This window comes from Bombyx mori, chromosome 14 (genome assembly GCF_030269925.1).
Source record: "Bombyx mori chromosome 14, ASM3026992v2".
Classification (NCBI taxonomy): Eukaryota; Metazoa; Arthropoda; class Insecta; order Lepidoptera; family Bombycidae; genus Bombyx; species Bombyx mori.
The window spans coordinates 12,513,672-12,537,602 of NC_085120.1; the positions used below are offsets into that span (position 1 = coordinate 12,513,672).

Genomic DNA, 23,931 nt, shown 5'->3' on the forward strand with positions numbered 1-23,931 from the left:
AAGGGCGAATTCGCCGCGAAATGTTTCGCGCGTCAGTGAGATACTAGGCACCAATACATCGCGTCCACAAGCATCGCGCGAATTCAAAATACGCGCGTAAATCGCGTGCACTACGCCAGAGTCTCGACTCGCGCATGATTCGCGCGTAATGCAATGGCAGTTGTTACTGGTGGTAGGACCTCTTGTGAGTCCGCACGGGTAGCTACCACCACTCCGTCTATTTCCGCCGTGAAGCAGTAATGCGTTTCGGTTTGAAGGGCGGGGCAGCCCTTGTAACTATACTTGAGACTTTAGAACTCACATCTCAAGGTGGGAGGCGCATTTACGTTGAACATGTCTATGGGCTCCAGTAACCACTTAACACCAGGAGGGCTGTGAGCTCGTTCAACCGTCTAAGCAATAAAAAAATAAACTACATAACAAACAACATTACCAGTGTAAACTAATTAATAAGCTTTGTGAGTTCAACAACCTGTGTTTGGGGTTCTACCTACGATTCACTGTCCGGCAGCCATTAAGTATATATGAGGCCGTCATCGTAAAAGTGGCCTAAGCTTACCATAGTTAGTATGAAGGCAATTGAAAGGTTTGAATTTTCATGAATTTAAGTAGGCAAAAAAAAAACAATACGCGCAAAAATAATGTTTACAATCCTATCTGTTATCTATGAATGAAACTATGGATAGGCTAACTATGGATTTGCATTAAAAAAAAATATTTTAAATAAATTCCAATATACGTCATATATAAGCTTGAATATAAAAAATGTGGGTTAGGCCACTTTTGCGCTGTTGGCCTCATATATCCATCGGGTCTGTGTTCGTTACACGGGATGAGCAGCTGGCCACACCGGTGTTGATGTGGGGTTCTAGACTTTTTGGCGGGAACGCGAGGAGCGAAGTTGTGTGATTTGTTTTACTTTGTTTATTTAGTGTTTCTTCAGGTTTAAATGTGTAATAACGGTGGTTTATTAACTGTTGAATATCTGTGAAAGTGCACAAATGTGGGAAAATGAAACAAAGCCGCTGGACGTAACTTCTCGGGATCCTCCAAAAAGTCCACTGAAAAAATCTCAGTAAATGACCACCATTTTACGGATATTATTTTTCATCCAATATCATCTCTTTTCATTTAGTTTCATCCCAGTTGATTAATGTCTCAAAATCATCTTCATTTCACTCCATATTTGATTGATTTTTCATAAAAATAAGAATATGAATTAAAATAAGACGTGACTTAAAGGTCTTAGTTACAAGGTCACAAATTCCGTTAAAAAAATAATCTGGGGTTCTATTGTGTTGGTATGGCAGTTCGATACTGACCAATGCCAGAGCAGCACGGTGCAGTCCTCGGAGCCGGACGCGATGTAGCAGTCCGAGGTGATGTTGCACTCGGACCGGCAAACGCACGTCACCACGCCGTAGTGACCGAATATTATTTGCACTATTTTAGCTGGGGAATATAAAAAAAACCCATTATGATGTTACCAGAGGAATTGAAATGGCTGATTAAGCAGGAACGTTATTGGTCGTGTAACAAATTATAAAAATAAAAAAAACATACGGATACGTAGATATTTAGGTAAACCTACAAATTCCTAAGGGGGGGCTACTGCTCAGATCAAGCTTGGGCAAACGGGTTGCCGTCTAGCTTTCGAATTCAATAGCTGTTTTTTTTCCTACCTATGCTGAAAGTCTTGAGAGGCTATATAAGCGTCCCCTTGACGTGTAGGTGAGCTCACGGGAACCAGGATTGATGCTAACACTGGCCCTAGTAGTGCTTCGTAGAATCTACCACCAGATCGAAAACGCGACCCACTGAGAAGATCCGGCGAGAAACTCAGTGGCCTGTGTCTATGGGTTAATTCACTCATCGAGCGGGTTCGACGAGGACGGTGACCGGTGCTTGTGGTACCTAAAAGCACCGTTAGTAGATCGGGAGGATCCGAAATGACGTGTGTAATAACTGGCGCGCTGCGTCCGCTTATATATTGATCGTTGACGTCGTAATCTGCTGGTGATGCGTTGATTACAAATGGTTATCGTTGTGTATGTGAGCGCATCACAGTGCAGCGTTGTAGGTAAACTATACCGTTCAATTAATGAACCTTTGAACGCGCTCCGAGACCGCAGATATCTCACATCGAAGTGCATACAACGATTCTATCGCATCGACGGTTTGGGACAGTTTAAAAATAAGCTCCATATCAATTTAATTTGATGCTGTAGTTACCAGTTTCAGTTGAGAAGACCCTAAAGCTATTATCCCAGAAGCCGGCCGCGATGAGGAACTTGGAGTCGACTGTCGTCACGAAGCAGTTTGAGCGCGCGCGGACCCGCTGGCTGAAGTTGTCGCCGAGCTGTCTCCGCGCCAGCGCCTGCGCTCCTCCAGCGGCTGGACAGGGAACACGCACGTGTAGGATTCCCGCCAGCGTACACATGCATGGGGGTACACAACGGCAGACGAAACGGAATACACACGTCCGTAACATAAGCGCAAAACAACAATCATTAAACTAATCAAGTATACTTGTAATTTTAATATGGACCTCACAGCCTACCTGTTGGTAAGTGGTTACTGGAGCCCATAGACATCTACAACGTAAATGCGCCACCCACCTTGAGATATAAGTTCTAAGGTCTCAGTATAGTTACAACGGCTGCCCCACCCTTCAAACCGAAACGCATTACTGCTTCACGGTAGAAATAGGCGGGGTGGTGGTACGTACCCGTGCGGACTCACAAGAGGTCCTACAACCAGTAACACAGACATATCGTCTGAGCCTACATGTGAGTGAGTGTGAAGTGAGTACCAGGGCTCGTGGGATATGTATGACGCCGTCCACCTTGAGACATGAAGTTGGTGAATGATTTACGATCAAAATAGGTTGGTGATACCTACCCACGGCTTCAAACTGTGTTATATCAGTAGATTATATCAGTAGATCCGTAGGCTGGGTTCACACGGAATTATCCCGCACGTTTTCGTTGTATTCGTTATTTTAACGTACAATCACCCCGGTGTTCATACGGTAGATTTTCGTTGGTGTAAAAACGAACGTGTGAACGAGACAGAGCTATACTATGCGTCACTGCAACGTTAAAGTTCATTCGTATTCCTTGACAATTTCGCTGCGGTGTAACGTGTACGCGTATAAGCGGTGTACGGTATTTTTTGCAGAAGTGTGAAGCAGTAATGCGTTTCGGTTTGAAGGGTGGGGCAGCCGTTGTAACTATACTTGAGATCTTAGAACTTGTATCTCAAGGTGGGTGGCGCATTTACGTTATAGATGTCTATGGGCTCCAGTAACCACTTAACACCGGGTGGGCTGTGAGCTCGTCCAACCATCTAAGCAATAAATAAATAAAAGAAGAACAAACGACATGTGAACGGTTCTGTGTACAATGTATATGCCACTATTCATTCATTAAGACGTATAGGTTAATAAAGGTTAGTCACCTTTAAGAAATCCACAAGAAGCGGGTTAATGTCATCATCATCATCATCATTCTTCTGCCCTTCTCACAGTCACCTGGGGTCGGCGCAACATGTTTTCTCCTTGTATACTCCTCTATCATATACCATTTCTTCGCTCACTCCCCTCTTACACATATCGTCTTTCACGCAATCCATCCATTTTTTCTTAGGTCTACCTCTTCCTCTATATCCTTCCACTCTCATACAGTGCCATGTAGCAAGAGTAGCAATTGCTACGGGCGCCCCGAGCGAACGGGGGCCCCGCATATTTAAACCCACTCATCTCTGCCCGAGCTTAATTTTTTGAGTGACTTATTAAGAAAAAATGTTTGTATAAACGTGTAGAATTTCAATCAGCCTGATAATCAGCTCTACAAAAAGTCTGACGTATGCAAGCACGCTTACCCGACACAGTGTGGATGTGTAGCAGAATTGTGTAGCAGTATATATATGTAGATGGCAAATAAACGTATAGACTATTGATTTGTTTTTTTACCACTTTATACTTAAGAACCCATAGTAGATCAAGGGCTCTTTGAAATAATTTGCTACGGGCCCCGCGCTTGCTTAATCCGGCACTGCATTCATAGTTAGCACTCTCTTACCAACCTCATTTTCATTTCGTCTCATCACATGTCCATACTATCCCAAACGCGCACTTCTCAGCTTCTCTGTCACAGGTGCCACTTTCAGACTTCCTCTAACATATTCATTCCGCAGTCTATCCATTCTCGTTACTCCACACATCCAGCGCAACATTCGCATGTCTGCTACATGCAATCGCCTTTAATGTATTCTTTACAATAGCGTGTGTGTGTGGTACTCACCCCAGACTGGGTCCATGAGTAGCGGGTGGGGGTGGGGGGGCGGATGCGCGTCGGGCGCGTGGCGGGCGGAGTGCGCGCAGCCCCCCGCCGCCCAGCGGTGGGCCGCGAAGGCACGCGCCGCGCTCACCTACGCGGCAACAGACGTCCACCGTTACGTACACAATCGGTATTGTTACTGACCTCCTTCTTCAAACGAGGCTTGTGGAGAGTATTTAACGGTAGGCAGCGGCTTCGCTCTGCTCCTGGCATTGCTGAGGTCCATGAACGACGGTAACCACTTACCATCAGGTGAGCCGTATGCTCGTCTGCCTACAAGGGCAATAAAAAAAAAGCACCGGTCACCGTCCTCGCCAAAGCCGTCGTTTGCGACGAAGGCATCGACGAGTATATTAACCCATAGATACAGCCCACTGAGTTTCTCGCCGGATCATTTCAGTAGGTCGCGTTTCCGATTCGCTGGTTGATTTCGCGAAGCACTGCTCTTGCTAGGGCCAGTGTTAGCTACACTCCGGTTTGAGCCCCGTGAGTTCACCTACACGTCAAGGAGAAGCTGAAATAGCCTCTCAAAGCTATTAAAATAGGTAGAAAAAAATATAGCTCTTTACATTTGAGATACACTGCTTCAAACGTTGGGTATTTATGACACTATTGTTTCAGGGATAATGGGACTACACTGACTGCGACCCGCGTGGGGCTCCTGGGTCTGGACGTACCGTGACAGCAGCAGGCATCGCCAGCTGCGGGTAGGTGTTGGCGGAGACGTGCACGACGGCCGCATTGGAGGGCAGCTTGAGGCGGAGACAGACGTCGTCGGGGGCCGCCGCGAACATCAGCGGCGCCAGGTGTAGCGCAGACGCGCGCGGCGGATGCGGCTCGCTCAGTAGCTGCGCAGGGGTCTGGCCGAAGCTGCGGATCTGGTCCTCCACGGCGGTCCTGGTCACGGGCTCCGTGATTTGGTCGAGCCTGACTCCGCCCTCGTACGTGAGGTAGTAGAACACGTTCGTGGCCCGTACTGCTTCCGGCCCTGGCGGTCACAGCGCGATGTACAACAATGATACGATTTAGTTACGTATCTAGAAATGTTTGTTAGCTTTCTGATTATTTCACTTTTTTCGTGACTTTGGTGTTCTTTAGTGACTTAAAATTTATACTCCATCGACATACATACATTTGAACCTTTAAATCAGCACATCTTAATTTAGTAGTAATACACGAGAGAATGCACTGCAGACCTATCTCTATTTTCAGAGCGGCACTTATAGAAGTTAGAATTTTCGCGCCGTCTCTACCTCTAAGGACTCAGAAAAAAAACTAATAATTTTGTTTTTTAATTTAAAACTGAAGTAGCTTTATTACAAGATGAATTACTAAAATGGATTAGGATGGACTAATATGGAATAGGAAAATTTTAGTTTCTTAAACTAGAATAAAATTCGAAAAGCCCTGTAAATCTTGTAAATCCTGTACACAATAAAGGAAATCGTGTAACTTGTAGTTAAGTTACCGTACGTACAGTAGTTCCGTAGTTCAGAAATATTCCAGCCAGAAACACAGAAAGAAGAATCAATTTATTATCCACAGCTATCGTTAAAATATCATGGAAGGCCACAGCGTGAAGATTTACCTAACACCAAAGTTAACGAAAATACCAAAAAGATCGAAATATCCCTCAAACAAATGAGGTTGTCACAAAGCCCTACCTCGCTGTTTGTATCCAAAGATGAGATCGATCCACTGGTGAAGTTGGCAGCTGACGAACTCCGACTCCAAGGCCATGCGGTTGATGCGGATGAACTCTTCAGGGGATGAAGCCCATGGTGGAAGAATGACGTCGCCGGACGGAGACTCCGGGATGCCCAGCTTATAGCCGGAGCTGTTTATCAGCATTTCAGGCAAGAAGAACAGCTCTGGGATCAGTTCCTGTGGGATATCGTAACAATTATACGATCAAGAGTTATTAACACGCTTTTATTAGCTTGGTATGTCTTTATGTTAGAGAATCTTGGATCATTTCCATCGACTTCAAGGTGTCGGATTGACTTGAGAATTTGGACATGCTATCAAGGATTGATGACGATATAATAATTTTATGATTTTGCTATAATATGTTCACAGTTTCAACTGGTTTTTTTTTATTTCCTATCTATGTTGATAACCTTGAGAGGCTATTTCAGCGTAACCTTAACTACTAGGTGAGCTCACGGGATTTAAACCTGACGACGTTGCTAACACGAACCCTAGCAAGAGCCGTGCTTCGCAGAACCTATCACCGGATCGGAAGCGCGACCCACTGAGAAGATTCGGCAAGAAACTCAGTGGGCTGTGTCTGTGGGTTAGTTTACTCGTCGAGCCCTTCGTCGCAAGCGACGGGCTTGGCGAGAACGATGACCGGAGTCAACAGGGCAAAGGATTCAAACGCTTCCTTCGCCACTGACATCAGCCATGTCACTTTGCTACATCCTTACTTCCACTCTAGCAACTCTCGGTACCGTTATCCACGGAATCTACGTAATAAAATTGATGCCTGTATAATTTATAAATATGTGAAATTACTAATATCCTATTTGTGATGCCAAGCGGTCATATCTACTTGTTTGAACAATGACACTTTGACTTCAGGTCATGTCTACTGGTTTGAACAATGACACTTTGATTTCATGTGCCATAGTAGGTCCGGTAGCCACTTAACACAACGTGGACCAAGTTCTCGTCTTTTCATTATCAAGAGAAAAAAGAACCAGTTCTTACGATACATAGATACTATATTAAAGAAACTTGAAGAGTAGTGATGTTAATTTAGGGTTCTGAAATCATAGAAATATTAAACAATTTTCGTGCCTTAACATCGGATGTGTCGCGTTGGCAGTTCTTCCAGGACATGGCAATGGAGGAAAACAGTCTGTTCGGATGATCGAATTTACCTCCCTGCAGCGCTAGGAACATTGTCGTCATTGGCTCCTGTGAAACATAAAGACATTATGGAAATCGGCAAAGAGATTTTGCTTTTCAAATAAAAGGTAATGGAATTGCTTATGAAGTCGTCGTGGCCTAAATGATGAGAGGCCTTGCATCGATATTTGTATCAGGCGACGTGAAAATACTGGTGGTGAAGTCGTTTTTTTTACATACTTACTTTACTGTTCACGAAGGACCTCCATCATAATAAGGAAACAGTACAAGTATTATGTGTAAAAAAATATTTGAAAGATATATAAATTTCGATAATGGTGGTATGGTGGCCTATGGTGGGTCCTGGTGGTTAGATCTCCCGTAATGCAGTAGTAGTGCGATCCAGATCGAAGAGTGGGGCGTCTGTTGTACTTCAAAAGCGAGACTTCGAACTCATGTGTCAAGGTGACAAAATAAAAACAGGCTTTGGGCATGGTTGTAGTAAGGTCTATTTTACTTTTTTAACAGTCCATTTGACGATGCGTTTAAAAAGGATATTGGGTTGAATAACTACATAATGGAATCCTTTTTATGAATGTGTATGTACCGATTTATCGATAAAATCCGCGAATAGTGAAAATGCGAATGAGGGAAGCGCGAATCCTGAGCTTTTACTGAAATCAAGTCGTGATCTAAATAAATAAAAATAAGAATTAAGATTTTGTAACAATAGCGTGATAAACCGTGGTAAGCGTTAACCGAATTACGTAAGCAAATCGATCCATTCACTTAAAAACGAACCATTATTTTGTAATTTCATTACGTTTTGTTGTGCAATTAGATCGTTGTTCATTTAATCCATTAAGTACTGCGGTTTGCTGTAAGCTGTAACTGCTAATGTTGTTGTGTGCTTGTTGTACGAGGTAATATTATGTGTTAATTTTTTCTGTTAATACTGGTGGTAGGACCTCCTGTGAGTCCGCACGGGTAGGTACCACCGCCCCGCCTATTTCTGCCGTGAAGCAGTAATGCGTTTCGGTTTGAAGGGTGGGGCAGCCGTTGTAACTATACTGAGACCTTAGAACTTATATTTCAGGGTGTGTGGCGCATTCACGTTGTAGATCTCTATGGGTTCCAGTAACCAATTAACACCAGGTGGGCTGTGAGCTCGTCCACATATCTAGGCAATAAAAAAAAAAAAGATTGATTTATTACGATAAAATGCATAGCAAATCATCATCAATACTCATTTATTTTCCTTATTATATCCTCCGCTATTGAGTGACGTGACTTGACCAGGGCTATAATCGATTTTGTGAACGGATTACTTATCTAACAAATCTTCACAAACGTCTTCCATTATGAAGGGATAATGTGGTGTTATACAAATTAACAAAGCAACTTTATTGAGGAATTATTGATAGGACGAATTGAAGCGAAGCTGGCAGTGGAATGGCCATATATGTTGTAGAAGTGACATCGCTAAAGCAGACGGATTCTCGAGTGGAGACCGCGCAGCGAAAAACTTAACGTGGGACGCCCTCTGGCTAGGTGGTTCGATGACCTCCGAACGGTGGCCGGCAAGAGATGGACGAGGAGAGCCGAAGACCGGGCTCAGTGGTGTGGATTGGGAGAGACCTATGACCAGCAGTGGACGATTGTGATGATGATGAGGACGAATTTGGAGACAAGTTGGGTACCACGGTTTTGAATTCTGTTGCCGCGAAGAATTAATGTTTTTAAAGCATGGGGCAGTTTTTTTTTAATTGCCCTTGTAGGCTGACGAGCATACGGCCCACCTGATGGTGAGTCGTTACCGTCGCCCCTGGACTTCAGCAATGCCAGGGGCAGAGCCAAGCCGTTGCCTACCTACCTACTGCCTAACGTAATTGACGTGTGTCGTGTGGTGGCATTCACATTGTAATATCTATAGTCCATAGAATAATTTAATACTTCACAATCTGTATGTATAAAAGGTGATGTGTGTGTGCCAGTGCGTACGTTCCATATAAACTCGGATAAGGACTTACCGATTTCGATGAAATTTTCAGGAAATCTTCAGAGTAAAGTTTGGTAGAGATCGGATCGAAGTCAAATCAAAGATCGGCCTATAGAGCCAGCTAGGGTTTGACTAGTAGTCATAAGACGATATGGAGTCATGCTCTAGTAAATAAATACTACTTACGATTCGAACGAGCCAGTTGAGCACGAAAGCAGCAGTGGAGTAGTGTGTGCCGTAGTGGAAGGGAGGCGTGGACTCGTGCTCCCACGTGTTATATCTCTCTTCGAAGTACGCACGTCGGCTGGGGTTCAATGCACCTATGGGCTGGAAGGCAACGAGAACTTATGGTTTACGGTTCGTTCAACATGGTAGCGTGTCCAACTAATAATGATCAGCTACGGCAGCCTTTCCCAAAGTGGGCGATAACGCCCCCTCGTGGGCGCTGCAGGCCTACATGGAGGCGGTAAGAGACCCAGAAAACAAAATGGGGGCGTTGTATAGAGACTTGGGAAGCGATTTGTAATTTCGTCTAGGATAACTCTTAGACACCGACTGAGCTCTAGCTATAGTAGTTTTTAAGTAGGACAAAAATATTGAAGCGCTAAAAAAGAATTTATTCTCAAAGTGGGCCGTAGACAAAATAAGTTTGGGAACCTAAGCTTATCCTTAAATTTTTAAATTTCTCTTCTCTGTTCACTTTCTACATAAGTATATGTGATTTTGATTATGGAAACATATTTGGTTATTGTTTTAGCTATTTTTGAAAAATATTATATAATGTTTGTGTTGTACTGTTTGTTTCCCAAATAAATAAATAAACCCCTGACAGCTACGGGCTCCTCAAGCCACTTTTTCCATTTAATCTGTCCGCAGTATTCCCGAATTTTGTATTTTAATACCTTCCCCTACCACTAAAACATATATCGAGTAGATGATGTTTATCGGAGTAATTTCGTAGTAATGATACTATACAAACATCATTTAAGAAGTTCAAATTTTATGGCTACATGATCGAAACTAATTCAGGGTATTTTCATTTTAACCCATAGACACAGCCCACTGAGTTTTTCGCCGGATCTTCTCAGTGGGTCGCGTTTCCGATCCGGTGGTAGATTTTGCGAAGGACTGCTCTTGCTAGGGCCAGTGTTAGCAAATTAAAATTTATTATTACATAACACGGCCGTAAATACTAGTCGTATACTTTGCCAAGTGGATCGGCGCCCTGTTTTTCCAATCCTTTGAGTGTGTCATCTCGGTATAGATGTGAGTTTATTTATGAGATCCTGTCACGAGTTAGTCATTTCCTGTCATGTGTTGGGGAAATTGTCAATTGTCACACACACACGCGATGTGGCAAGCTCTATCAAGTGATCAGATCAGGCGCCAAGGCGTCGGAGATACTACTGTTAATGTTATTTCATACTTATATTTGTTTTGTGGACGTTTCTTTACATCGTCCCAGGTGGTAAACGAAGATGCAGCTCATCTGATGGGTAGTGAATAAAGTCGCAAAGAGCTTTATGTAATATCAGGGTCACAATGGCGGTTTGCGTTGGTGTATACCATGTCAATATTCTCTTATTCAAGCTAAGCTAAACAGTGCTTGAATTTTTTAATCATACAAATCGTTCACACGTGTTATTTGTTCCTGCTGTACTCAATGCTTCACTTGTGCATATCCCGATTAACGGTGCTTTTAGGTACCACAAGCACCGGTCACCGTCCTTGCCGAGCCCGTCGCTTGCGATGAAGGGCTCGACGAGTGAATTAACCCATAGACATAGCCCACTGAGTTTCTCGCCGTACATTCTCAGTGGGTCGCGTTTCCGATGCGGTGGTAGATTCTGCGAAGCACTGCTCTTGCTAGGGTCAGTATTAGCAACACGCTCGCATACCTTTGATAGATCCCTGAAGTTTGAAGGCTGGCTAAGGTCGAGTTCTTCGCTCTCATAGTTGGTGAGGATCCACGGGAACACGGGGTACTGGTTCAGATCGTTGTACGTGCGACCTGGAATTAAAAAACAAACCCGTTTATAATATATGCGCAATTTTTACTCTCTATATCATATAGGAATAGCACCACCCAATTTCTTCTGAGGAATGTTGTGAGGGGACTAAGAGATCCAATGGAGGGCAACAGGGTTATTTGTGTCCTTTGTCTCTCTGAGTGTCAATATTAGCCGATTTACGATCGCGTAATCCTTAGATGGGTGAATTAGCTCACTGGCTACCTGGTCTTACCGGAACCCACAGACAATACAATGTAATAGCTCACCAACCTTGAGACATGACGTCGAAGTCACATTTGAATCATACAACGATTGTCCCAGTCTGCTGCTTCGTGCCAGAACAGGACAGGAAGGTGGCATCTACCCGTGTGAGTGCACAATACATCACACTGGATTTCATATGCTTAGTACGAGTTTTTTAACGTTCTCGATAGCGTAAAAGTTAACAAAAATTTCTATGCAGTTAGAACAGAGCCCCTAGCGGCAAACGTAGGCAAACGTTCCGAATTCATACAAATTTGAGTTAGCTTTTACGTTGTCGAGAATGTTAAAAAACTCGCTTATTTTTTTTCTTACCTAATCTGATGGTCTAGTCTAGAGAGACCATATCAGCGTCACCGGGCTAGTAGGTGAGCTCGCGGTGCTTAAACCTGACGATGTTGCTAACACGAACCCCAGCAAGAGCCGTGCGTCACAGAATCTACCACCGGATCGGAAACGCGACCCAGTGAGAAGATCCGGCGAGAAACTCAGTGGGCTGTGTCTGAGGGTAGACTCGCACTAAGAACTCGCATAATCCAATCTTTCGACATTAATTCACAGAGCGTCTCATCCATTAGGTCATGACGCTTCAGTCGTAATGTTTATTATTATAATTTTTTATTTATTTCTTAGTTGGGTGGACGAGCTCACAGCTCACCCGGTGCTAAGAGGTTACTGGAACCCATAGACATCTACAACGTAAATGCGCCACCCACTTTGAGATATAAGTTCTAAGGTCTCAGCATAGTTACAACGGCTGCCCTACCCTTCAGACCGAAACGCATTACTGCTTCACGGAAGAAATAGGTAAGGCGGTGGTACCTACCCGCGCGGACTCACAAGAGGTCCTACCACCAGTAAAAATTACGTCAGAATATGTTTACCGGTGGTCGTGCAGAGAGGTTTGGTCAACGGTTGCATTTGTGACGTCATTCAGTTTGAGCTATCAATAAACATTTAAATCATTACATAAGAGATCGACCACACTTCGAACCGAAATTCACAGTTGACTAGTTGTTATCGCAATGTGCAGCGTAGACTTTCTTTGATTTCCTCGTATTATTCAGCACTAGGTCGAGTAACTGTAGTTAATGAAGAATTTCGATTCCAGCGCTCGCGACCGTTTTAAGTGAGCTCTTTGTTCGTATGTAATTTTAGTTACTACGCCAAGTTATCTTTTATTGGCACGCTTTTATTAGCTAGTCCTCTATTTATCAATGTAGCGGAATCTTTTAAACTAATTTACAATTAACTTCGAGACGATTAACTTGAAAGATTGCATATGTATCAAAAAACGAAGACCATACAATAATTTTAGTACTTTAACCTAATTAAATATTATCTTAATTTTTAGTCTGGCTTACTTTTTTTTTTATTGCCCTTATATGCAGACGAGCATACGGCCCACCTGATGATGAGTGGTACCGTCGCCCATGGACTTCACCAATGCCAGGGGCAGAGCCAAGACGCTGCCTACCGTTTACTTATATTTATTAAAATCAAAAAATATGTCGTATATATGTATTAAATATATTTGTATGAAGATTTTTATCAATAAACTAGTGTTCATAAAAATTGATTTCTCCGTGTACAAATAAAATCAAATAGCATGTTTTTTTAAGTTTTTTATTGCTTAGATGGGTGGACGAGCTAACACCTACCTGGAGTTAAGTGGTTACTGGAGTCCATAGACATCTACAATGTAAATGCGCCACCCACCTTGAGGTATAAGTTCTAAGGTCTCAGTATAGTTACAACGGCTACTCCACCCTTCAAACCGAAACGCATTGCTGCTTTACGGCTGAAATAGGCACGGTACCTATCCGTGCGGACTCACAAAAGGTCCTTCTATAACGTAAATGCGCCACCCACCTTGAGATATAAGTTCTAAGGTCTCAGTATAGTTACAACGGCTACTCCACCCTTCAAACCGAAACGCATTGCTGCTTTACGGCAGAAATAGGCACGGTACCTAACCGTGCCGACTCACAAAAGGTCCTATCACCAGTAAACATATTTGTCTTATTAAATTTAGACTGATAGAAGTTTAAATCGAAACGTCATCTTAAGTTCCAGCAGCCCATAACTCCGGCCTCGGCGCGATGTTGTAACAAGCAAAACGTTTGCCAATACATCCTTCACTTATTTTCTAGTCATAGGCACTTCAATGGTTTTGATAGTTGCATAAAAACTCATTGTTTATGGTATTGCGAATTTTTTATTATTTTTTTTCATAGGAAAATGACCTAGTTTTCGCACTGAGATATTTTTAGTTTGAGAATAAATAAATCAGAATTGAATATTGGATGTTAATTTTATGAGTAAGCTGTTTAATTCTTAGAGGCAAGCTTCTCTTTGACTTTTGTATTGCGTTTCCAAATATACCACCTACTATCGTATTGTGTAGGATATTTTTCCTGAAATTCCAAAAAACAATACTAAACTCAATAATCGATAATAATAAATGCGCCATTGCATAGAAATAAAAAAAGGTAAGATTTTCATTTTGGATGTATGTACCTATCTAGATTATATTACAGGACTATTTTATGAATCCGCCAAATATTTGTAGGCATTTTATATATATGTATTAATTATTTTCACGTTTCAGAGAAATCGACATTATATTTTTTTTTTTTATTGCTTAGATGGGTGGATGATCTCACAGCCCACCTGATGCCAAGTGGTTACTGGGGCCCATAGACATCCACGACGTAAATGCGCCACCCACCTTGAGATATAAGTTCTAAGGTCTCAAGTATAGTTACAACGGCTGCCTCACCCTCCAAACCGAAACGCATTACTGCCATACCAAGACAAGACCAATTTGTTTGTATGATATAAAAAAAATGTGAAATTTTCAGTTGGAGGCTGCGTTAACTAGTTCATTACTAAATAAAATTGCCTATTTCTGCCGTGAAGCAGTAATTCGGTTCGGTTTGAAGGGTGGAGCAGCCGTTGTAACTATACTTGAGACCTTAGAACTTGTATCTCAAGGTGGGTGGCGCATTTACGTTGTAGATGTCTATGGGCTCCAGTAACCACTTAACACCAGGTGGGCTGAGAGTTCGTCCACCCAAATAAGCAATAAAAAAAACTGTGTTTTGTTTTCAATATCAATCTACAAACACATTATGTTATTGACATTGTTCGTTTTACAAATAATTGTAGTTTACAGTGAAACTCGGTCAGAATCCGGTATCGCTTATTGTATGACATACGTGATATCTCGAAACTACCGTCTCCGCGCGCTTCCTACCTTACGTCGAAGGCACTAGGACACGAACCTTCCGTGAAGTGGCAACAGTAACTGTACTAAGTTTCATCAGTATTGGTTTGGAAACGCATAGAGGACAAACCAATAGACATATATTTAAGAAAATAGATTTTAAGGTTCCGATGTTTTTTTTATTGATAGTAGCACCTCTTGTGGTTCCTCACGGGTAGGTACCACCACCCTGCCTATTTCTGCCGTGAAGCAGTAAAGCGTTTCGGTTTGAAGGGCGGGCAACCGTTGTAACTATACTGAGACCTTAGAACTTATATCTCAAGGTGGCTGGCGGAATTTACGTTGTAGGTGTCTATGGGCTCCGGTAACCACTTAACACCGGGTGGGCTGTGAGCTCGTCCATCCATCTATGCAATAAATAAATAAAAACAACGAATATTGAATTTAACAGTTATCTTCAGTAATGTATATAGTTTGATTATATTCAGTAGAATCGTCTTCCAGGTCGTCGACCAGTTTCGGCATTCGCTGACAGGTGCTCGAGAGTCTCCGAAGGGGACCTAACAGCCCAAGGGTAGCTGCTTTGCGAAAAAAGATCTATACATATCGGTTGTAATGTCAGTCCGTCAGACCTCTCAGGTACTGAATGTAATTGTTTGTTCGTCCTTTGACCTCAAGCCGTTATCGGCGGGTTCAAGACGACGATAAACGACAGTAACAGTTCAATTGTGATACCGCATTGTACTTTTCCCGGCCGGCGGGACGGTCGTCGCACGTAACCAGACAATTGAGTGCAGTGGGTCGTGGTAAAAAGTTACGACAAAAAAAAAAAAAACTGACAAAATTGGTGTTCGAAAATGTGTGTTTTGTCTTCTTTTTTTCAAACAACAAAATGAAAATTTAACCACCAATATCGTTTTGTTAAAAAAAAGAATAATTGTGAACTAAGAATCGAAGAAAAAAAATTTGAAAAACAAAAAAAAATGGTGTCCGAAAATTGAGAGTGAGTTTAGTTTTAAACGCTTTAATCTGCGAATCTTTCAACAGATTACCGACAAGATAATACGTACATACATACGTTTTGTTGAATACTAATTATATTATTAATCCTGACATAAATGAAATTAAGTATACAATAACGAATTGTATGATAAATTAAATAATAAAATATTACCAACGATAAAATTTTAAAATAAACTAAGTTTTCAATCTGCTAAAAGCAGTTTAGTGTTGTTTTTTTTTGTCAAAACAACTTCAGCTTGTATGTAATTTTTATATCAAATACTCGCTTAACACTTAACTTGTTCGGTACAAAATATATTATACTTAACATAAAAAAAACATACAACCACATATTTGTAATAGCATTATTAATACGTTTGAAAAATGTGTTAGCTTATATGGCCTTCAAAATATTTTTGTATAAATTAAGAAAATTGATTGTGTTAGAGACTAGATAAACACAATTTTGCACCAAAAATTATGGACCGCGGCAATGTGACTTTCTAAAGACAGTCAACGTTCAGCACTTACCAAGACATTCGGATTTAAAGTCCGTTGTTATTGAAATGTTCAAGAGGACAGCGGTTGAATTTATTAAGCGGTAAGTTTTACTATGAAATGCATTAGTATTAATAAAAAAAATAACATTCTTGAATTAGTTTGACCTCTATGTATATATCTACTACTACTACTTCGAACTTGTGGTAGGACCTCTTATGAGTCAGCACGGGTAGGTACCACCACCCTGCCTATTTCTGCCATGAAGCACTAATGCGTTTCGGTTTGAAGGGCGGGGCAGCCGTTGTAACTATGCTGAGACCTTAGAACTTATATCTCAAGGTGGGTGACGCATTTACGTCGTAGATGTCTATGGGCTCCAGTAACCACTTAACACCAGGTGGGCTGAGAGCTCGTCCACCCATCTAAGCCATAAATAAAAAAATAAAAAACTGTGACAAAGCCAGTGGTATATTAACGTAGTTTTAAACAACACAAAAATGACTTGAAAATTTGCACACGTATGAAGGATCAATGATAAAGCAATAATTTGGTTTAATGACCTAATCAGAATGATCAAGATAAAAAGTTAATTTTAGTTCGGCTTGATCTGCAAAACATGTTTTTTTTTAAATTATTTAAACTACATTTCAGGTTCAATCATTGTATAGTTTTAAAACATGTTTAGTAACTCGCAAAAATGCATGATAAAAGTTATTAAGTTTATCAATTGGGCGTCATGACCGGTGGCCCCGGTGGCGGGGACCATGATCTAATCAGGATAACTTATTGCTATCGTTATCCATAAAAAGCTGAACTTTTTCCACAAACTTTTAAATTGTCTTCAGCATTGCCAGAGGCAAAGCCCAGATACTGTTTACTTTTTTTTTAAAATCTTCATAATTATAAAGAATAACGATTTAGATTTTTGTTGACACCGCGGTTGCGGCTCTACTACTGTGCTCTTGGCAACGCAGAATGCCAAGATCGACAGAATGCCCCATGAGCACAAGTGACCTGGTGGTTAAGATGTTTTTTTTTTTTTATAGCATAGATGGGTGGACGTGCTCACAGCCCACCTGGTGTTAAGTGGTTTCTGGAGCCCATAGACATCTACAACGTAAATGCGCCACCCACCTTGAGATATAAGTTCTAAGATCTCAGTATAGTTACATGGATGGTTCGTAAAAATCGCTTATCTACAAATTTCGTCAAAAATTATATCTGTAGGCTTCCTTATTTGTTTGTTCGCCGTCGTTGATATTCGTGGGGCGTGGTCCATTCGCGAAATATTTATCCAATTGAGATTATTGGACAGTTGTTGTCGTTGGTGCCTACTTCAGGGAAGAAAAATGACGTATATCCACTATATACGAAGAGGCGCAGTAAACATCTATTATAAAGCAATTCTTGAAAAAATAATCGTGTTTAAATATCGAGGAGGAAAGGCTATTTGGTTTGAACAACATTTTTGTTATTTTACAGGAGAGCCATTTAAAGTTGAACATTTCGAAAAAATATCGTAACAAAATAAAACTTCTTCGGCTATTTGACAAGAGTAAACTTAATTGAAGTTCAATTAAAAACATCGGACTGTTGATGCTAATAACAAATAAAACGTACCTTTAATTACAAAGATCAATCTGGCATATTAAGCGAAATGTCGCTTAAAACAGACAAAATGACAGAAAAAAGGAAGATGGCGAAGACGCTTAAGGCGTAAAAAAGGTGTTAGATATTTTTTTATTAAAATATAATAACAGAAGGTTTTGGAACAGTGGAAGTTTTACTTTATGCGCTGCGATCCTTTTTTTATGATTGAAGTATTACTGGTGGCCCAGAGGCCTTTCCAGTTCACCAGGACAGGTGGGCGAGCACAGGCTCAGCCAGCAGGGGTGGGATTTGCTAACAGCTGCCCGAGCACCTCCGAAGGAGACCTAACTACTCAAGAGTAGCTGCTTCGCGAATGAATCTACGGAATTGCGACCCGCTGAGAAGATCCGGAGAGAAACTCAGTGGGCTAATGTCTAGGCTAGGTTGCACGTCGACCTCTTTGCAGAATTTGACGAGTACGGTTACCGGGATCCCTAAGCCTGCTCCTAGTGTTAGAGCTGAAGGTATCTAATGCAAGAGTTATTGGATTTGATCGATCCGTAAGGACGTGTGCACTGCGATCCCTATTCTACATGTATGTATGTAAGCCTCTGGTGTATCATTTACTCCGTCATCTATCGTTACTACGCCATCCGTATAATTACAATTTGGATGTCTTCAAACATTCTCATTGAAAGACTAGCTGTACCCGTTCGCTTTGCTGAGCATCTAAAATTAACATTATTTTTTCTCACGCCCACAAAGATTCTCATCATTAACCCCTCTGCAACTGGTGTAGAGAGTCCAACACTCATATAAATATTAGCCTATCCATTAAGTACATGTATTTTCTACATGGATACCAAGTTTCAAGTCAATCGGATGCATGGTTCAGTAGTTATAACGGAACATCCGTAAAAACCACTGTAGATTTATATATTTGTTTAGATACAATAAAACCTACTAAGAAGAGTAGCAATCTCGAGAAGAAACGAATTAAATAGTGACCATGCATTTTTATGTATTTATACAATTCTATCGAAGTAGATTCCTATATACGACAGCGAAATTAATAATGTATTAAAGTTATGGGTGAAGTGCGTATGAAGCGCGATTGAAATTCAATCGTAGTATCTAATAATCACAGTAAACAGAGGAGGCATACAGTATTAAATTCCAAAAGACGTATTAATTACGGAGCGTTGATAGGTTTATATAATGAAATGCGCGTTAATTTTAAGTCGTCTTGGCCTAAAGGATAAGACGTCCGGTGCATTCGTATCTAGTGATGCACCGGTGTTCGAATCCCGCAGGCGGGTACCAATTTTTCTAATGAAATACGTACTTAATAAATGGTGACGATTGACTTCCACGGTGAAGGAAATTGAAGGAATAACGCTGTGTAATAAAAATCAAACCCGCAAAATTATAATTTGCCTAATTACTGGTGGTAAGAGCTCTTGTGAGTCTGCACGGGTGGGTGCCACCATCCCGCCTATTTCTGCCGTGAAGCAGTAATGTGTTTCGATTTGAAAGGTGGAGCAGCCGTTGTAACTATACTGAGACCTTAGACCTCATAACTCAAGGTGGGTGGCGTATTTACTTTGTAGATGTCTATGTAGATGTCGATACGTCGATGACCATTTAACACTAGGTGGGCCGTGAGCTCGTCCACCCAACTAAGCAATAAAAAAAAGCTGAATTCTAAATTAAATTTATTTAGATAATGTATTACACTCTGTAGACAACTTATGAGCAATTGCCTTTAATAACATAATAATCAAAGAATTTGTCGACGTCGCCCAAAACACGTCATTACGGATCCTCCCGATCCATTAACGGTGCTTTTAGGTACCACAAGCACCGGTCACCGTCCTCGTCGAACCCGTCACTTGCGACGAAGGGCTCTACGAGCGAATTAACCCATAGACACAGCCCACTGAGTTTCTCGCCGGATTTTTTCAATGGGTCGCGTTTCCGATCCGGTAGTAGATTCTACGAAGCACTGCTCTTGCTAGGGTCAGTGTTAGCATCGCTCCGGTTTGAGCCCCGTGAGCTCACCTACTAGTTAAGGTTACGCTGAAATAGCCTCTCAAGGCTTATCAGCTTAGGTAGGAAAAAAAAAGGAATTTTCTTTTTTTTTTTTATCGGTCTAGACGAGCAAACAAGCTCACGGCCCGCCTGATATTAATTAGTAACTACCTTGAGGTCGTCGACCTTGCGGTCTAAACCTCAATTATATTTTACAACGGCTTTCCCAATCCTAAAGCGCCAATCCTAAATAATACAAGACTTTAGTATTCAAGATCAACTGAAGTGCACGTTGCAAGCACGTTGCATACCCAGGAATTACGGTTCAAGATTGAATTATTTTTATAAGCGAGTCGGTTAGCATTCGCAAAGTAATTATAGTATTTTATGTAGTACTTATTGTATTTTTTCCGATATATTTTTTTTGGAAATAAAATGGGCTTATTATTATTATTATTATTGTATTTTCTCCGATTTCGCGAGTCGTTGATACAGTTAGGTACAGATAAACTAGGTACGTACTTCGACGGTTTAATATCCCGTTTTTTAGTTCAGCTTAAAGCTGCTTTCAGACTACGCTATACTATAGTGCCATATAGTATAGCAGCCTATACTTAGCCAATAATAAATAGTACAGTACAGTGTGAACGTGTCCATAACAATGTATGGGTGTGCGATATTGTTATTATATGAGCTATATACTATGTCCTATTATATTATAGCGTAGTCTGAAAGCGGCTATATTGTCATTATATAATGCTTTCTTTATATGATTATAGCTATTATTGATTATAAAATACGAGCATGCGACCTGGAATTACCCTTCTTGCAGCGTCCGCTAAGGAGCGTATTTTAGAAGAGATACTGGTGGTAGAACCTCTTGTGAGTCCGCGCGGGTAGGTACCACCACCCTACCTATTTTTGCCGTGAAGCAGTAATGCGTTTCGGTTTGAGGGGTGGGGCAGCCGTTGTAACTATATTGAGACCTTAGAACTTATATCTCAAGGTGGGTGGCGCATTTACGTTGTAGATGTCTATGGGCTTCAGTGACCACTTTTTCACTTTTTCAGTTTTTTTTAATAGATAGATTGATTCAAGAGGATGGTTTATATGTATAACAACATCCATTAAATAGTGGAGAAATCAATAATAAACTACAGTTTCACCACCATTACTTATCCGGTAATCGTAAATTAAGAGTAGTCTTCAGTAAATAAAGTCAGAGTAAAGAAAAATAGTTTTTTTAAAAAGGATCCACGGAGAACAATCCTAAGAGTACGCTCAAGCGACCCGAATGATCACCGATGTATGCAATGCTGTGCCGATCAATCGCGCACATTACCATACAATACAACGAGTTTGTAAACCATCAATTTTTCCAACGGTCAAACAGGAATTCCTCAATTGATCGAATCATTAATCAACCACAATGCTAATGCCACAATTATCTGTTCAAAGTTGTCAATTTACAGGTCTTAAGTTGATTAGTTTATTACTTTTATTTATCATGGTGGTAGGACCTCTTGTGAGTCCGCGCGGGTAGGTACCACCACCCTGCCTATTTCTGCCGTGAAGCAGTAACGTGTTTCGGTCTGAAGGGTAGGGCAGCCGTTGTAACTATACTGAGGTCTTAGAACTTATATCTCAAGGTGGGTGGCGCATTTACGTTGTAGATGTCTATGGGCTCCAGTAACCACTTAACACCTGGTGGGCTGTGAGCTCGTCCACCCATCTAACTAAGCAATAATAAAAAAAGGAATTATTTATTCAGTTCCGTAAATAATATTATTAGGTTATTTATTATTGACGTTAAATAGTACACAATTATTGAATACCATGCATATTTGAAAACGATAGAACAATATCAACAATTGTAAATGTTTTGTTGTGTTATAACGTGCGTATGAATATGTATAGTAAATATATGACGGTGTGTGTCGTTACGTAAGTGCGGAATAACATCAAGTAACATGTTCGTTGATTTATCTATAGTTTAGATTTAGTAGTAAAATTTTAATTTTTTTATAGATGTTTCGCATCTCCTTAAGTACATTATAAGCCTTTCCCAAAGTGGGCGATAGCGCCCCCTTGTGGGCGCTCCAGGTCTAAAGGGGGGCGGAAGAGACCCAGAGAAAAAATGGGGGCGTTGTGTAGAGGTTTTAGAGGCGATTAGTAATTTCATTTAGAAGGATTTTTAGACACCTACTGAGCTCTCGCTAAGTAGGTGAGAAAATGGGGACATTTGGAATGGATATTTCGACGCTATGGCCATGAGTATGGTCGGTGGAGCAGGAGCTAGGTGTCTTGGGCATGACGTGGGAGGAGCTAGAACAAACTGCCCAAGACCGATGTAAATGGAAGGATTTGATCCGAGCCCTACACCCTCAGCAGAGGGTAATAGGAAAGAATTATGATGATAATGATGGTCATGAGTAGACTGCGATTGAAAACTGCGAGTCGGACATTAGGATCACACAAATTGGTCTACTTCTTTCTTGTCAATTCTTGGGCGTTCTTACGGAAAATTGAAGACCCACCGCTCTGGCAAACATACACATACGGTATGGACAATGTAAAAAAAAGTGATAAGTTTTTTTATATTTTATTATTGCTTAGATGGATGGACGATCTCACAGTTTGGTGTTAAGTGGTTATTGGAGCCCAAGCACACCTAAAACGTAAAAGCCGCCACCACATTGAGATATGAGTTCTAAGGTCTCAGTGTAGTTACAACGGCTGACCCACCCTTCAAACCGAAACAAATTACTGCTTCACGGCAGAAATAGGTGGGGCGGTGGTACCTACCCGCGCGAACTCACAAGAGGTCCTACCACCAGTAAAAGAACCCGTAAAACGATACTTTTACCGTGTATTATAGATAGCCGCAAAAGTTTAAAACAAATCGTTCCTATTGATCTCAATTAGGTAAATAAATATGAAAAAGTAAATAAGAGTCCTGGGAATTTTACATACTTGTTCACATCCAAAATCATTTTGTAAGATTGTTGTCAGGGCTTAAGCTCAACAAGTTAGCTTACGATTTCTCCGCAGACTTGTTACCCCTTTAGTTTTTAATATTTTCTATAGAACGTTGTGCCAATTACACGTTACTTTTAATACATATACTATTTACACACACATACAAACTTGCACAAGTTATAACTTACTCAGGAAACTAAAACATCTTATTAGTTCGTAGTGACTTATATCTTATATTTTTAGTTATCAAGTCTCGTTATCTTTGAAGTTGTTTTATGATCATGTATTTGTGATCATAAAACAACTTCACATGATCAATGTATTTTTGTTGTGACTGTTCAATTTTGTTGTGGTGTATCACAGGAACACATCAAAATGGATACATCTCTATTAACTTTCTGTCAAAGTCTAAGTTATTCTAAGAATTTATTGAAAGTCTATCTATAATTATAATATTTACTGAAAAAAACAATTTGCTTACTAATTTATCCAAATTGCATCGTACAATTTAGTTGCTTTTTGAAATAATTCAGCGAACTGATTTTTTTTTTAATAAACATATAATTAAATTAAAAAATCAACAAATAAAATTTAATCTCTGTAAAAGGTAAACCACGACGTGGAAAACACTAATAATACCTACATCAATAATAAATAAATCAAACCCAGATTCCGTGGTACATTAGTCACGATCACTAACCACTGAACCATGGAATTATTTATGCAGGATTGAAAAACCTGTTATTATTTCTTAAATTGAGATTAATATTATTCAAAGTTCAATACTATGAATACGGCATCAACATGGCATCGTGCTAATAACATTTAACAGGCAAAGAGATACCGCGCGAAATGTCTTGACCTATGTCTTTTTTTATTATATGGTTAGGACGAGCTCACGATCTACTTGGATCTTAAGTTGTTTAAGGAAGTTCCGATCCATTAACGGTACTTTTAAGTACCTCAAGCACCGGTCACCGTCCTCGTCGAACCTGTCGCTTGTGACGAAGGGCTCGACGAGTAAATTAACCCATAGACACAGCCCACAGAGTTTCTCGGCGGATCTACTCAGTGGGTCGCGTTTCCGATCCGGTGGTAGATTCTGCGAAGCACTGCTCTTGCTAGGGCCAGTGT

The 23,931-nt window shown here is 40.9% G+C and overlaps 2 protein-coding genes across 5 annotated transcripts in view; one reads left to right on the forward strand and one right to left on the reverse strand.

Annotated features, from left to right (window-relative positions):
* LOC101744498 (neurobeachin) overlaps nucleotides 1–23,931 on the reverse strand; it is a 573,788-nt gene that overhangs the window by 4,625 nt on the left and 545,232 nt on the right. For all 4 annotated transcript variants that reach the window (XM_062672222.1, XM_062672221.1, XM_062672220.1 and 1 more), the window contains 8 exons: nucleotides 11,091–11,203; nucleotides 9,379–9,519; nucleotides 7,143–7,262; nucleotides 6,005–6,224; nucleotides 5,018–5,328; nucleotides 4,305–4,431; nucleotides 2,233–2,394; nucleotides 1,323–1,452 (listed from right to left, as the gene is read on the reverse strand). In XM_062672222.1, the coding sequence (XP_062528206.1) occupies nucleotides 1,323–1,452; nucleotides 2,233–2,394; nucleotides 4,305–4,431; nucleotides 5,018–5,328; nucleotides 6,005–6,224; nucleotides 7,143–7,262; nucleotides 9,379–9,519; nucleotides 11,091–11,203 (1,324 nt within the window). The remainder of the gene's footprint in view (nucleotides 1–1,322; nucleotides 1,453–2,232; nucleotides 2,395–4,304; nucleotides 4,432–5,017; nucleotides 5,329–6,004; nucleotides 6,225–7,142; nucleotides 7,263–9,378; nucleotides 9,520–11,090; nucleotides 11,204–23,931) is intronic.
* LOC101744355 (facilitated trehalose transporter Tret1-2 homolog) overlaps nucleotides 15,408–23,931 on the forward strand; it is an 82,434-nt gene continuing 73,910 nt past the window's right edge. Inside the window, exon 1 of the mRNA XM_021346404.3 lies at nucleotides 15,408–16,297. Within this exon, the coding sequence (XP_021202079.2) occupies nucleotides 16,263–16,297 (35 nt within the window). The 5' untranslated portion in view covers nucleotides 15,408–16,262. The remainder of the gene's footprint in view (nucleotides 16,298–23,931) is intronic.